Here is an 11,802-nt window from a genome sequence, read left to right on the forward strand (position 1 = left end):
GGGGTAGGAATAAGTTTTTTTTTCCTATGACGAACGGACCTAGATCTTTGTCAAGGGATATTAACTGTGTGCTGATATTGTTACAAAGAATGCATGAATTCATAAACGACGATAGGAAAGAAAATTTAATGCGAAGGAATTCAACAGAATCAGTATTTGAAGACTTGAACTTTGCGCAAAAGTTGAGTACAATATATTGGTTGGCCCGATCTCTTTTTTTGGTAAGTTAATTCCATGAAGAACATAAACAATACAGCAGCAAGGGGCATTCCCCTAGAAACCTACACCCCAAAACCACAAGACCACCTGTCCCAGGAACACCAGAACCTCATACCGGCCTAAGGTTCAAAAACAGAACTCGGGCAAACCAAAACCACGAGGCAATCAAGTTAGGCCCTAGCTACTTCTACAATCATGAAACCGAGAAAACAATAGTACAGATTTGCCAAACCAGTCAAATAGCCCTATTCTTCAGTTTTCTGCACCTGCCTCTAGGTGCCAAATCTTGCACGCCTAAACTTTCAAACGTTCAGTGAATTGTATCATGACTATCTTTCAAGATTTTCGCAAAATCCTTCACCATGTTCTGGTGACAAAATAAGTTTCTAAGTAAACCCAACTAACTGGAAATCTCAGATCTAGATTGCTTATTTATGCAGCTGAGTGGCCTGGGCTAATTTTCACAATGAATTACAAATTGAAGTCAATATGATCATTAGGGTTATAAACACATCTTTCTCGATAACACCACAATAGGCAGGAGAGTTGCCATTCCAATTGGAAGCAAAAATCAACTTGTCACCGATTTGTACCATCCCCCAGTTACATAGAATGGAAAGACAAAATCTGGTGTCATATTTCATAGGTCAGGTAAAATACATCTTACAATGGGAGTACAATATTCAACTTGTTCGAGACGCAAATTCAATCAGTAGTTTTGAAAGGCAGAAACATGGAAACAACTCCAGTTGCTTCATTCACAAACATTTGGGGACAACCCCATTTGCTTCATCCACAAAGGACCACTTAACAGCCTCAAAAGAACATATGATCATTCCCTTGCAGCACAGTGCTAACGTTGATGGTTTCAGAATCAATGTAGGCCTCAGAATCAATGTAGACGAACGATTAATCTCAAAGACAAAAAGCTAAATAAAAAGTTATGACAAATAAAAAAACCGAAATAAGTTTCAGACTTATAAATTAAAAAGAATGCATCTCAACTCTTTGGCATATCCCTGATCGAGTCTTAAGCACGGATTGAAGGATTCTTTTTGTATTTTGTATCTTTGTCGTACTGGTAGTTAGTTTGGGAGGTAATGTTTTTCTAGGCCTTGTCTTGTGAGGTCTGGGTAGTGTTATGGGGTATGCCCCAAGCGCATGCTATGGTTACAACACTTTTGTGTACACCACCTTGTGTGAGACCCATTTTGAGGTCCCACACAAATATTCTCAGCCTTTCAATTTGTTCAGAATATTTTTTGAAGGGTCCTTGTAAAAAATCAGTTCAGTTGGATATTGGTAAGCGCTTGATTCATACGTTATTTTTTTGGTCCATACGATTACAAGAATTATAGTTTTGGTGATACTAATAAAAATTTGCAAAAATGAAATAAAAATACAAAAACAAATAAAGAAATCTATCCGAATTAAATTAGATAACACGAAATGATGAAATTGGATTTTGTATCGTACACGATACGGATAAAACGTAAGCTTTTGCATACTTGATAATTGAAACTCACAGATGTGGCTTTTGGCAAAACGGCATCGACCTAAAGTTCGCATCTTGAACACGAGAAGTCTCTCAAAAGCGATTAGCCCGCCGTCCATGATACTTCGAGAACCTGCGAGGTCCATTGAAAACCACGTTAAAAATCATTGAAGTCAAATTGTAATCTCAATCGGGTTTATATGGATAATCGAATCCTTCCATGTTGCAGAGATTGTCAAGAAGATAAATCGTGTTTAAGATCATTTGAATCTACGACTATTGTTATGTGATCGCGGACAAGTGAATTTGTTTTTTTGAAATTTGATTTTGCCATACTGAATAAATTCGCTCCGACAGAGCGAGAGAAGAGTTGTTTAGCAGAAAACGACGCCGTCCGTGTATATAAACACCTAATTCCTAGAGTTTGGCAAGTAGTGCAGAGCTTAATTGGGCCTTGTACTAAATTCTAGTTTGTTCGTCTTTTTCTTTTTTTTTAATTATTGTTAGATTTACGTTACATTTTTTAGATTAATCATCCGTCTCAACAAGAGAAGTCTAAAAAGTAAATTGCAGGCATAAGCAGCACTTTAGTGAGGAAGGTGTTAATACACATGCTCGTGTAAGAAAACATCATTATCGGGATATGAGTTGGCTCTGCAAAATGAAGCCCCTTATACTTCTTGGAGCTGCAAGTATTTGCATCAATGCTCCCTTTCTGTAGAACGATTAGGTACAAATTCCTTGCTGAAATAGGATTTCGTCATCATAAAGAATCTTTAAAACCTCTATGTTATACATTTCTTGCATCAAGTTTAAGAAATCACACAGTTATAAAGGATCTGCAAGACACATAGGTAGGCAGATTTAGGAGGTTTCCAGGCTCCATAGTAGTGACTGGAAGATGTATGAAGTTGCTTATTTTTATTTTCCCATTCGGATATTTGTTTCTAAATACCAATGCAAAATGGTCAGCTCTCATGGAAAGACTTCTTGCATTGATAATCATATTATCCATGAGAGGGATCTGAATCTCTTTGCAAGACCGCAAGTTCGGGATGAATTTTAGCCATTCTTCAATTAGATCCAGTTGAAGTGACTCCTTAGGTCGAAGACTTTATGCCTACACCGAATAATCATCCACAGTATCAAACTTGCAGATAATCCCTATTGTAGAGAACATAAGTCCAAGTCCTTCATAAGATGTACTTTGTGGCATATCTGGGTTTTTTTTCCAGAAATAGTACACTAGTCAAGAAATCAGGAGAGCCCATGTCACATTTTTCTTTGCTCTTTGTGGAAAATAGTCCAAGTGTCGAGTGGAAGAAGTTTTAAGCAAGAAACATCGTACTGTTTCAAACTAGATAATCACAATTACTCTTTGACTCAAGTCATGAGAACTTAACGTCAAAGGAGCTTTGAACAAAGTTCAAGATCCAATTACTTTAATCAAAGTTAATATTTTCATACTTAAAAGGATAGCATGTTTGGCCCATATATCCACAGGAAGGACATGGGAACTCCGCTGCTGAACAATAAATGCATTCACAAGTGAACCTCATTGTGCGCCAACAGATCACCGTACCCATTTTGCTTTCGGGCACAAGATGCCCATATACCCGTGGTCATTTAGGATGGCAACTTTTAGGGAATTCAGTTGGCAATGCATTGTGTTAAAAAAAATAAGTTGGCAAGGCATAAAATGGCCCAAAGTTAATTGAAGCCAAAGCTAATCAATAACGCTGGAACGCAAGGGATAATTGCATATGAAGCAACGAATTAGATTAAGGGTTGACAATAAACATAGGGAAAGCCCCCACCCTAGGATGCTAACCTAGTTGAACATAGGGCAATCTTAGTTTGCTTGAGTTAGGCACTGTAACTAAAGACAAGAAATGGTAATACGCATAATTTCCTCACTGGATCACTATCAGGGTGTCCCTTGCTTGCGGCTAAAGCTGCAGCATATTCTTCAGCCTGCCATAGTCAAAAAAACCAGAATAAGAGTACATTAAAATTTTGCCCCTGATACCACAAAATCACCACCTTTAGCAAAAACTAAATTAAATAGAATAAATGCAAAGTACGATAGGAAATTTGGTTAGCTATAAACCAAACGTTCCGGGCTTGAGCATTCATTATTTTTTTTGAACTGCTGAGCATTCATTATTTGTTCAGCATTTTCTTTGTGGTATTGTGCAATTTTTCCCTCAATAGCAGGAACATCTATTCCTTCAATCAAATTGAACGCTGCAAAGGAAATAATTTTCTTTAGTTGGGTAAGATAAGGTTTACAACCAAAAGGACAAATGGAATGAAGCTAAACCTAAACTCTTTGGAGGAAGCGGATAGTTTAAGCTAAAAATACGAATGATGAAGATCTCATAACCTCAAAGTGAAGGTGACATAACGAAGTTTCTCTTCCTAAACCAGTAAGTAGGTAACAATCATATGCCTACTAAAGAAACACCACTCCAACATTTTGGAAGAAGGCAAGCATTTATTCTAAACAGGGAACTACTATAATATAGAGGACATGTACGCTAACTTACTCATATCTTCCACTTCCTCCTCCTCTCTTTTATTAAATCTGCAAAAATTGTGCATTCTATAAGTGATAAACCTAAACATAAATCAAGAATCCAAATAGTTATAAAATTTCATATGCATTAAGTGGTCATGGAGGGCCTTAGTGCCAGTAGGAAAGGTCTCCGGTTCGAGTTGATGGAGCAACATGGGTTCCATCTCTCTTTCCCTATTACAGACCTAAAACCTAATGATGTGATTCCATAACTAATTTTCATAAATCCACAACTAACCTTATTGCAATACAATTCGAACCAAAAAAAAAAAGAAAGAAAAGTTTTTCACCATTTTCTTCATGGACGGCACAATTAACCATATAGCAAACCCCATCTGCAAATATTCAAACAGGGGCCAAAATTCAAATCTTTTCACCAGAAGAATCACCCGAACTGGCCAAATCCTAATGTAGTGATTCAATAACTCAATCTTCATAAAAGCCACAGTGTTTTCCCCAATTTCAGAGCTCAATCTCACTCTTCCACTTCTTGATCAATGCAATTCAACTAAAACAATTAATTTTCCCCATTTTGATCATGTAAATCACAATCTTTTCACTAGAAGAATCACCCAAACCCCGCACATACAAAGATATCTAGAGAGAGAGAGAGTGTGTGTACATGCTGGCGATTCTTTTGCGAATGGCCGTCTCCTTGGAGAAGGAATTGGCGACAACCATTGGGCTTTTCGTGCGCTGGATTTCAGAACTCAACAGCTTGTGTCCATGGTACCTCGTATGTAATGAATTTATTCCTGGATAAAACGGGTTTAATACAGTGTGACCATAGCTATTTTCATAAAAACAATATCACTCAAATCATCTCCGATTATGTAGCAATCTGTGTTCGATTGATATGATTTTCGACAGGATCTTTCTTCTTGACATGTTCTACAACATGAACCCTTTCGATCAACAAGAAAAATCGGAATGAGATCAAAATTTAGACTAATCGTTTCAAACGAGCTCCCACGTTCAATATACAAGGTTAGAATAAGATTCAGTGCGGCCAACTCTATTTTCACAAAAAAAAATTCACTCAAATTCGCTGCGATCATACATCAATCAATACTCGATTCAAATGATATTAAACCTGGTTCCTCTTCTCAACACGATCTACAACATGAACTTTTTCGATCATATAGAGAAACAGGAACGTGCACACAATTTGTCGAATACACGTTTTCAAAGGACTTCTCATGTGCAAGCTGCGAAGTCTTATTAAATACAGACGACGTCGTTTCTTGATAAAGCTTCCGTGTTCAAGATGCGAGCTTCGGTTGGAACGGCCAAGGCTGGTTTTGGCATAGCTCGCGTGTGTTACATGCGAGTTCCACCCGAACACCAACTTCCCCCATGACAATTCAGGTCGATTTTTTTATATTCCGATACTTGCTTGGATTTTAAATCTTTTTTTGCAATTCTTGTTAGGAGGAAGCTATGGTACACAGGGTATACCGTATGCCTAAATTATGACAATTTGTGATTTTCATTATGCCAATTTTTGGTTTTCTAATGCATATTTATGATTCTAGTTACGACTTGTACATTAAAATTTACCTGTTGAACAGGTCATGAGCAGGTTATCCATAATTAAAAAATATTGTTATTATGTAACCATAATTATTCGTACTGAAATTCATAATACTTGTACCCTAACCAAATATATGCGTACAATATCAAAAATTAAATAATGTTACCCACAAATATTATAACAACACCATAAATTGGCATTATCTTACCACAATGAATCGTACCAAATTTTTTTGACTCGTATGATATTCCGTAACAAAATCAAAATATGTCGTACCAGAATTAACAATTGTTATACCCAAGCCAAAAATATTTATAAAATGCCACAAATTTTAGAAAATAACCACAATTATTATGACAATACCTAAAATTGTCATTTTCTTAACACAACGTGTCATATCAAAAGAAAACATATTTAAATACCACAAATTTTATAACAAACCATAATTGTTATGACAATACCATAAATTGACGTTTTCTTACCACAATGTGTCGTACCAAAGGAAATTAATTAAAATATTCCGTAATAACACATGTCTAAAATACCACAAATTTAGTAATATAACCAAATTTGTTATGACAACACCATAAATTGACGTTTTCATATCCACAACGTGTCGTATAAAAAAATTCAATCAGAATGTTCAATTAATGGTAGTTATAATCAACAAAATATCATACCTCAAATTCAGTAATATAACCAAATTTGTTATGACAACACCATAAATTAACGTTTTCATACCCACAACGTATCGTATAAAAAAATTCAATTGAAATGCTCAGTTAACAATAGTTATTATTAGCAAAATACCATACCGCAAATTCAGTAATATAACCAAATTTGCTATGACAACACCATAAATTGGCGTTTTCATACCCACAACGTGTCGTATAAAAAAAATTCAATCGGAATGTTCAGTAAACGATATATTTAACACATGGATCGGTGAAATTAATATTTAGGGCGGTGCACTTAACAATTGGCACTATATATTTAACACATGGATCGGTGTCAAACCTTCACCCTATGCGTACCAATCCAAATTTAATGGTGGTCCTTGGAACTAGGTCGTGGAAGTAAAATCTTAATAATTTTGTAAATTTATTGTCATTGTACTTTCTTTCAAAAAAAATTATTATAGTCGACATTTTGATTTACACCAATGACATAGCTATAATATGATCTACAAGTACAGGCCCATCACTAAGACGGAGGCATTTGAGGCCTCTGTCTTCTCAAATTTTCAGCCTGAAAATAAAGCCATTACATACAAGAAAATATTATATAATTAATAGCCTTTAGAATTACAAATTCTCAATTATGTACCATAGTGATAAGGTGTTGGAGTTTGGACATTTATCTAAAAGATCTAGGGTTCAAGTCTTAAACCCTTCGTTCCTATTTTTTTTTTAAAAGAATGTTATTTTTTAGAATAAATCACATAGTTAGTCCTTGAAGTTTCATACTTCAACAAATTTTATCGTTCAATTTCAATACAACATTAAAATATAATAATGCACTATCTGAGCCCCACGTAAGGTATTTTTTTATTTTATTTTATTTTATTTTTTTTATCAAAATCGTGTATCTTTTACATAATATTAATTAGGTCATTCGTATCAAGAATGAAGTTGATGGCTTATAACTAGACACTTAATTGGATGGAAAATATCATTCTATTATTCAATTTGCGTGCCGATGATGGAGCTTCCTAAACTTGATTGAGACAAAAAATTACGTAGGTGACTTAATCAACAAACATAAAAAATTCAACGGATTTGATCGTCATTATTGTGTCACAGTCGCATGGCTACATTACATTCAACTACAATAGATGACTAGGTTTCATACCAAATATAAATTGACTGTATAATCTAAATGTCGTTAGTGAGTGTATTTTTAAAATGATCGATCAGGACTGTTAGGATGTTAAGTTATACAATATTTAATTTGTGATATTTTAGACATGTATTTTGTTTGGGTATAATAATTATTGTTTGTGCAACGATATATTTTGGTCTTGTATCTAGTATTTTTTGATCGATTTCTTTTGGTACGACACATTGTGGTAAGAAAGTGTCAATTTTTTGTGTTGTCATAACAATTGTGGTTATGTTATATAATTTGTAGTATTTTACACATGAGGGAGAGGGAGAGAAAGTCAAAGAAGAGAGAACAATTTGTTACCTGCTAAGCCATTTTTTTATTTTATTAATTGGTTTAATAAATGGATGGTCCGGATTATTTACTTTGAAATCCAAGGGTTTAAAATCATGATGCGTACGGTACACCCCTTAATAAGGGGTGTGTACCATAGGACTACCCTTCTTGTTATTATCACCGAGACTATATTTTTTCCTTTGTACCTCTATGGTATTTAAATTTCGAGTGTTCGGATAAGTTTCTCCATTTACATTGCTTGGCACTCCACCCGTTTTAAACTCTGCACTTACAACATCTGTTTTACTCGTGTGCAGCCGGCCTAAACTTTTTAGGGTCTTAAAGCAAAATTCAATTTCGAGACTTAGGGGTCGTTCGGCTAAATAAGCCACTTGGTTTATTTTTTTGTCCTTATTCAAATTTTTTTTCGCATTTATTAGTTTTTTGTCAATTTTTTAGGGACTATTGCTTCTTCATGACAAGAGAAATCTAAGTAAAAAATTACGATCGAAATTCAATTTTTTTAATAAAGACGAAAAAATTGACTTATTGGCTTATTTTTGTCTTTATTCAAAAAAATAGGTTTCGATCGTAATTTTTTACTTTTTAGATTACTTTCGTCATGACGAAGCAATAATCTCCAAAAAATTGACGAAAAACTAACAAATGTAAAAAAAAATTGAATAAGAACAAAAAATTAAGCCACTTGGCTTATTTAGCTAAACGGCCCCTTAAAGCGGCCGCAACACAAATTTTAGCTCCGGACCGACTTTGCTTGTGTGTAAGAAGAGTATCAGTATCGCACATCGGTGCCTTTGCTGTGAATTTCCACAAATTACTGCTTACTGATTTCGCACATCAGTCACCATTTTTTTCACCGAAAAAAGAGAGACCAATAGCTGTCACCGGTTTTTACATTCGTTGTGTGAGTACTTGTTTGTTACTACATCCTTCAAGGTTTCCTAATCCAAACCCAATTGGGTTTTCATAACCCAAATCCAACTGGGTTTCACTTAAACAAAGTCTTTTTCCATACCCTGTCACAAGTAAATAAACATGATTCATCTTGTCGACACGATCTATAACATGAACTTTTTCGATCATATAGATAAACAGGAACGTGCACACAATTTGTCGAATACACGTTTTCAAAGGACTTCTCATGTGCAAGCTGCGAAGTCTTGTTAAGGACAGACAACGTCGTTTCTTGAGAAAGCTTCCGTGTTCAAGATGCGAGCTTCAGTTGAAACGGCTGGTTTTGGCATAGCTCGCGTGTGTTACATCCGAGTTTTCGATTGAGTTCCAGCCGAACACCGACTTCCCCCATGGCAATTCAGGTCGATTTTTTTATATTCTGATACTTGAATTTTAAATCTTTTTTTGCAATTCTTGTTATTATCACCCAGACTATATTTTTTCCTTCGTACCTCTATGGAATATAAATCTCGAGTGTTCGGATAAGTTTCCGTCTAGGCAAATTTAGAAGTGTTATTTGAACCGTTTAATAAATAACTGTTCGGATCAAGCCATTTCCGATCATTTTTTCTGCTGATTTCTCGTGGGTACTCATAAAATAAAGTTCTGATCACATTGAGCGGCTCGGATCATTAAAATTTGATCGGGAACTATGAGGTATTTTTTTAGGTACTTTTTTGGGTGTCCCCGGAACTGCCCCAATATATATATTGATTCGTTGCAAGATCTTTGGTTGTGGTCGGTTCTCTCAAAACGAAGCCCGATTCTGGACGTTATAGTGCTATGTCATTTGAGAAGATTTTAACTGTTTGGTATAGTTCATTCAAACATGTTAAGTATATCTCAACTTTTTTGAAGAAGTCATGATGTACATATCTTTTCGTATTCTCATTAAGATAAATAAGAAACTTGAATTCATTATTCATATTTCACAGCTACGAGAGAACCTTCCTTAATTTGGTCATCGTGGTGGGACTACATTACTTCTCTATCTGTGCACACCATCTTAGTTATTGCTAGTATCCATGTATACATACAATGACTGTGTTGCATGCAATATGAATTTCTATTATGCAATCTTTGTGGTTATCGCAAGTAAGCTGAGCCGAACCGTATCGAAGCTCCATATGTTTGCCCAAATTTAAATAAGAACTGCTAAATCCTTGCCGGATAGAACAGTACGTCGATATTTTCGAAGGGATGATGACTATTGTAGAGCTTGCCAAGCAAACTCGTGAATCTATTCGCATAGTACTGCAAGATATTCTGGAGAGGATCGACTATAAACGAGGAGATAACACACAGAGCGGGCTATACCTGTAACTCTCGTTGATGCATCCAATTACAGATATATAGGGACAAATCTCTGACGAAACCCGACCCGATAGAGAAACTAAAACCTTAGGTGGAACCCAATAGAGCATAAATCAAAATCCTAATATCTTATTTTCAACATGAGAGACCCCCAGGGCCTCTCCAAAGGGATTGATCACTCAATAAGTCCAAAACCTAATAAAGAGAATAATGCTATATTTATAGCCATGGAATCCTTCCTAAAATCAATACTTGCCCAAATAAAATTCCTTACGCCCAAAATCTAAATCAAGAAGGAAACAAATCTTTTAAGAAATCAAATACCTTTCTTCAACCATTCCGAATTCAAGGCATATTTCCAACATGCAAGAAGATCAATCTGCCCTGAATATCAACCGGGAACAAATGCTTCATAATGTCATGTAGTACAAATTTCCAATTTCAGGGTCCTGACCTGAATAAATTTACTTCTTCTTTTTGGCTACTAGTTTCTCCATTTACATTGCTTGGCACTCCACCCATTTTAAACCGTCACTTACGACATCTGTTTTACTTGTGTGCAGCCGGCCCTAAACTTTTCAGGGGCTTAAAGCAAAATTAAATTTCGAGACTTAAAGCGGCCGCAACACAAATTTTAGCTCAAGACCAGCTCTATGCTCGTGTGTGGTAACAAGAGTATCAGTATCGCACATCGGTGCCTTTGCTGTGAATTTCCACAAATTACTGCTTACTGATTTCGCACATCAATCACCACCAATTTTTCACCGATACAAGAGAGACCAATAGCTGTCACCGGTTTTTACATTCGTTTTGTGAGTACTTGTTTGTTACTACATCCTTCAAGGTTTCCTAATCCAAACCCAATTGGGTTTTCATAACCCAAATCCAACTGGGTTTCACTTTAACAAAGTTTTTCTCCATACATGCAATAGATTTAATACCCTGTCACAAGTAAATCCTGCAGTCCCTACGTTTGAGAGAGAGAGAGAGAGAGAGAGAGAGAGAGAGAGAGAGAGATGGTGATGGTGAGTGTGAATGAAGAAGTGCAAATCCTTAATATTCGTGTATTCAAGTGGAACGAAGAGCTTCATAACGTCGAATCGTCGCAAGGGTTGTTTCTGTTCCGTATCGTTGATAATATCTTAAGAAATCCGGAGTTCCACCAACGTACTTTGAAACGGCCCGAGTTATTATCAGTGTTGCGGATCAAAAACAAACTATCAGTGTTCGAGCTTGTAAACTTATCGAATCGAGACTCCATCAAAAAGTTGGTTTCTCAGGCCATTGAAAGCAGAGAAGAAGACTACTCGGACGACACGGCTGCCAAACTGAGAGAAGCTGTATCCGAATATCTGCTTGGTTGCTTCAAATTCGACATATTCCAACCGCTGCCTTCCCTGAAAAAACCCATAATCGTCATCGCAGTAGACGTTGCCGTATCCAAAAGGACAAACGGTACGAGAAAGAGGCACTTACCGTCCGGCTTCTCATCAGAGAGACAAGAAACTAAAGATTCTCACGATGATG

At 36.0% G+C, this 11,802-nt stretch overlaps 1 protein-coding gene across 14 annotated transcripts in view; it reads right to left on the reverse strand.

Moving 5' to 3' along the window:
• LOC131300033 (RNA polymerase II transcription factor B subunit 3-like) overlaps positions 1-5,576 on the reverse strand; it is a 58,733-nt gene extending 53,157 nt beyond the window's left edge. For 3 of the 14 annotated variants that reach the window (XR_009190873.1, XR_009190868.1, XM_058325754.1), the window contains exons 1-4: positions 4,915-5,576; positions 4,264-4,301; positions 3,830-3,961; positions 3,632-3,688 (exon numbers count right to left, since the gene is read on the reverse strand). Coding sequence is in view for 2 of the 14 variants with exons in the window: in XM_058325735.1 (XP_058181718.1) it covers positions 3,632-3,669; positions 3,830-3,961; positions 4,264-4,301; positions 4,915-4,973 (267 nt within the window). In the remaining 12 variants the exon portion in view is untranslated. The other 11 variants (XM_058325694.1, XR_009190860.1, XM_058325735.1 and 8 more) reach the window with 11 other exon arrangements.
• Positions 5,577-11,802: the final 6,226 nt, after the last annotated feature.

This window comes from Rhododendron vialii, chromosome 1a, assembly GCF_030253575.1.
Source record: "Rhododendron vialii isolate Sample 1 chromosome 1a, ASM3025357v1".
NCBI lineage: Eukaryota > Viridiplantae > Streptophyta > Magnoliopsida > Ericales > Ericaceae > Rhododendron > Rhododendron vialii.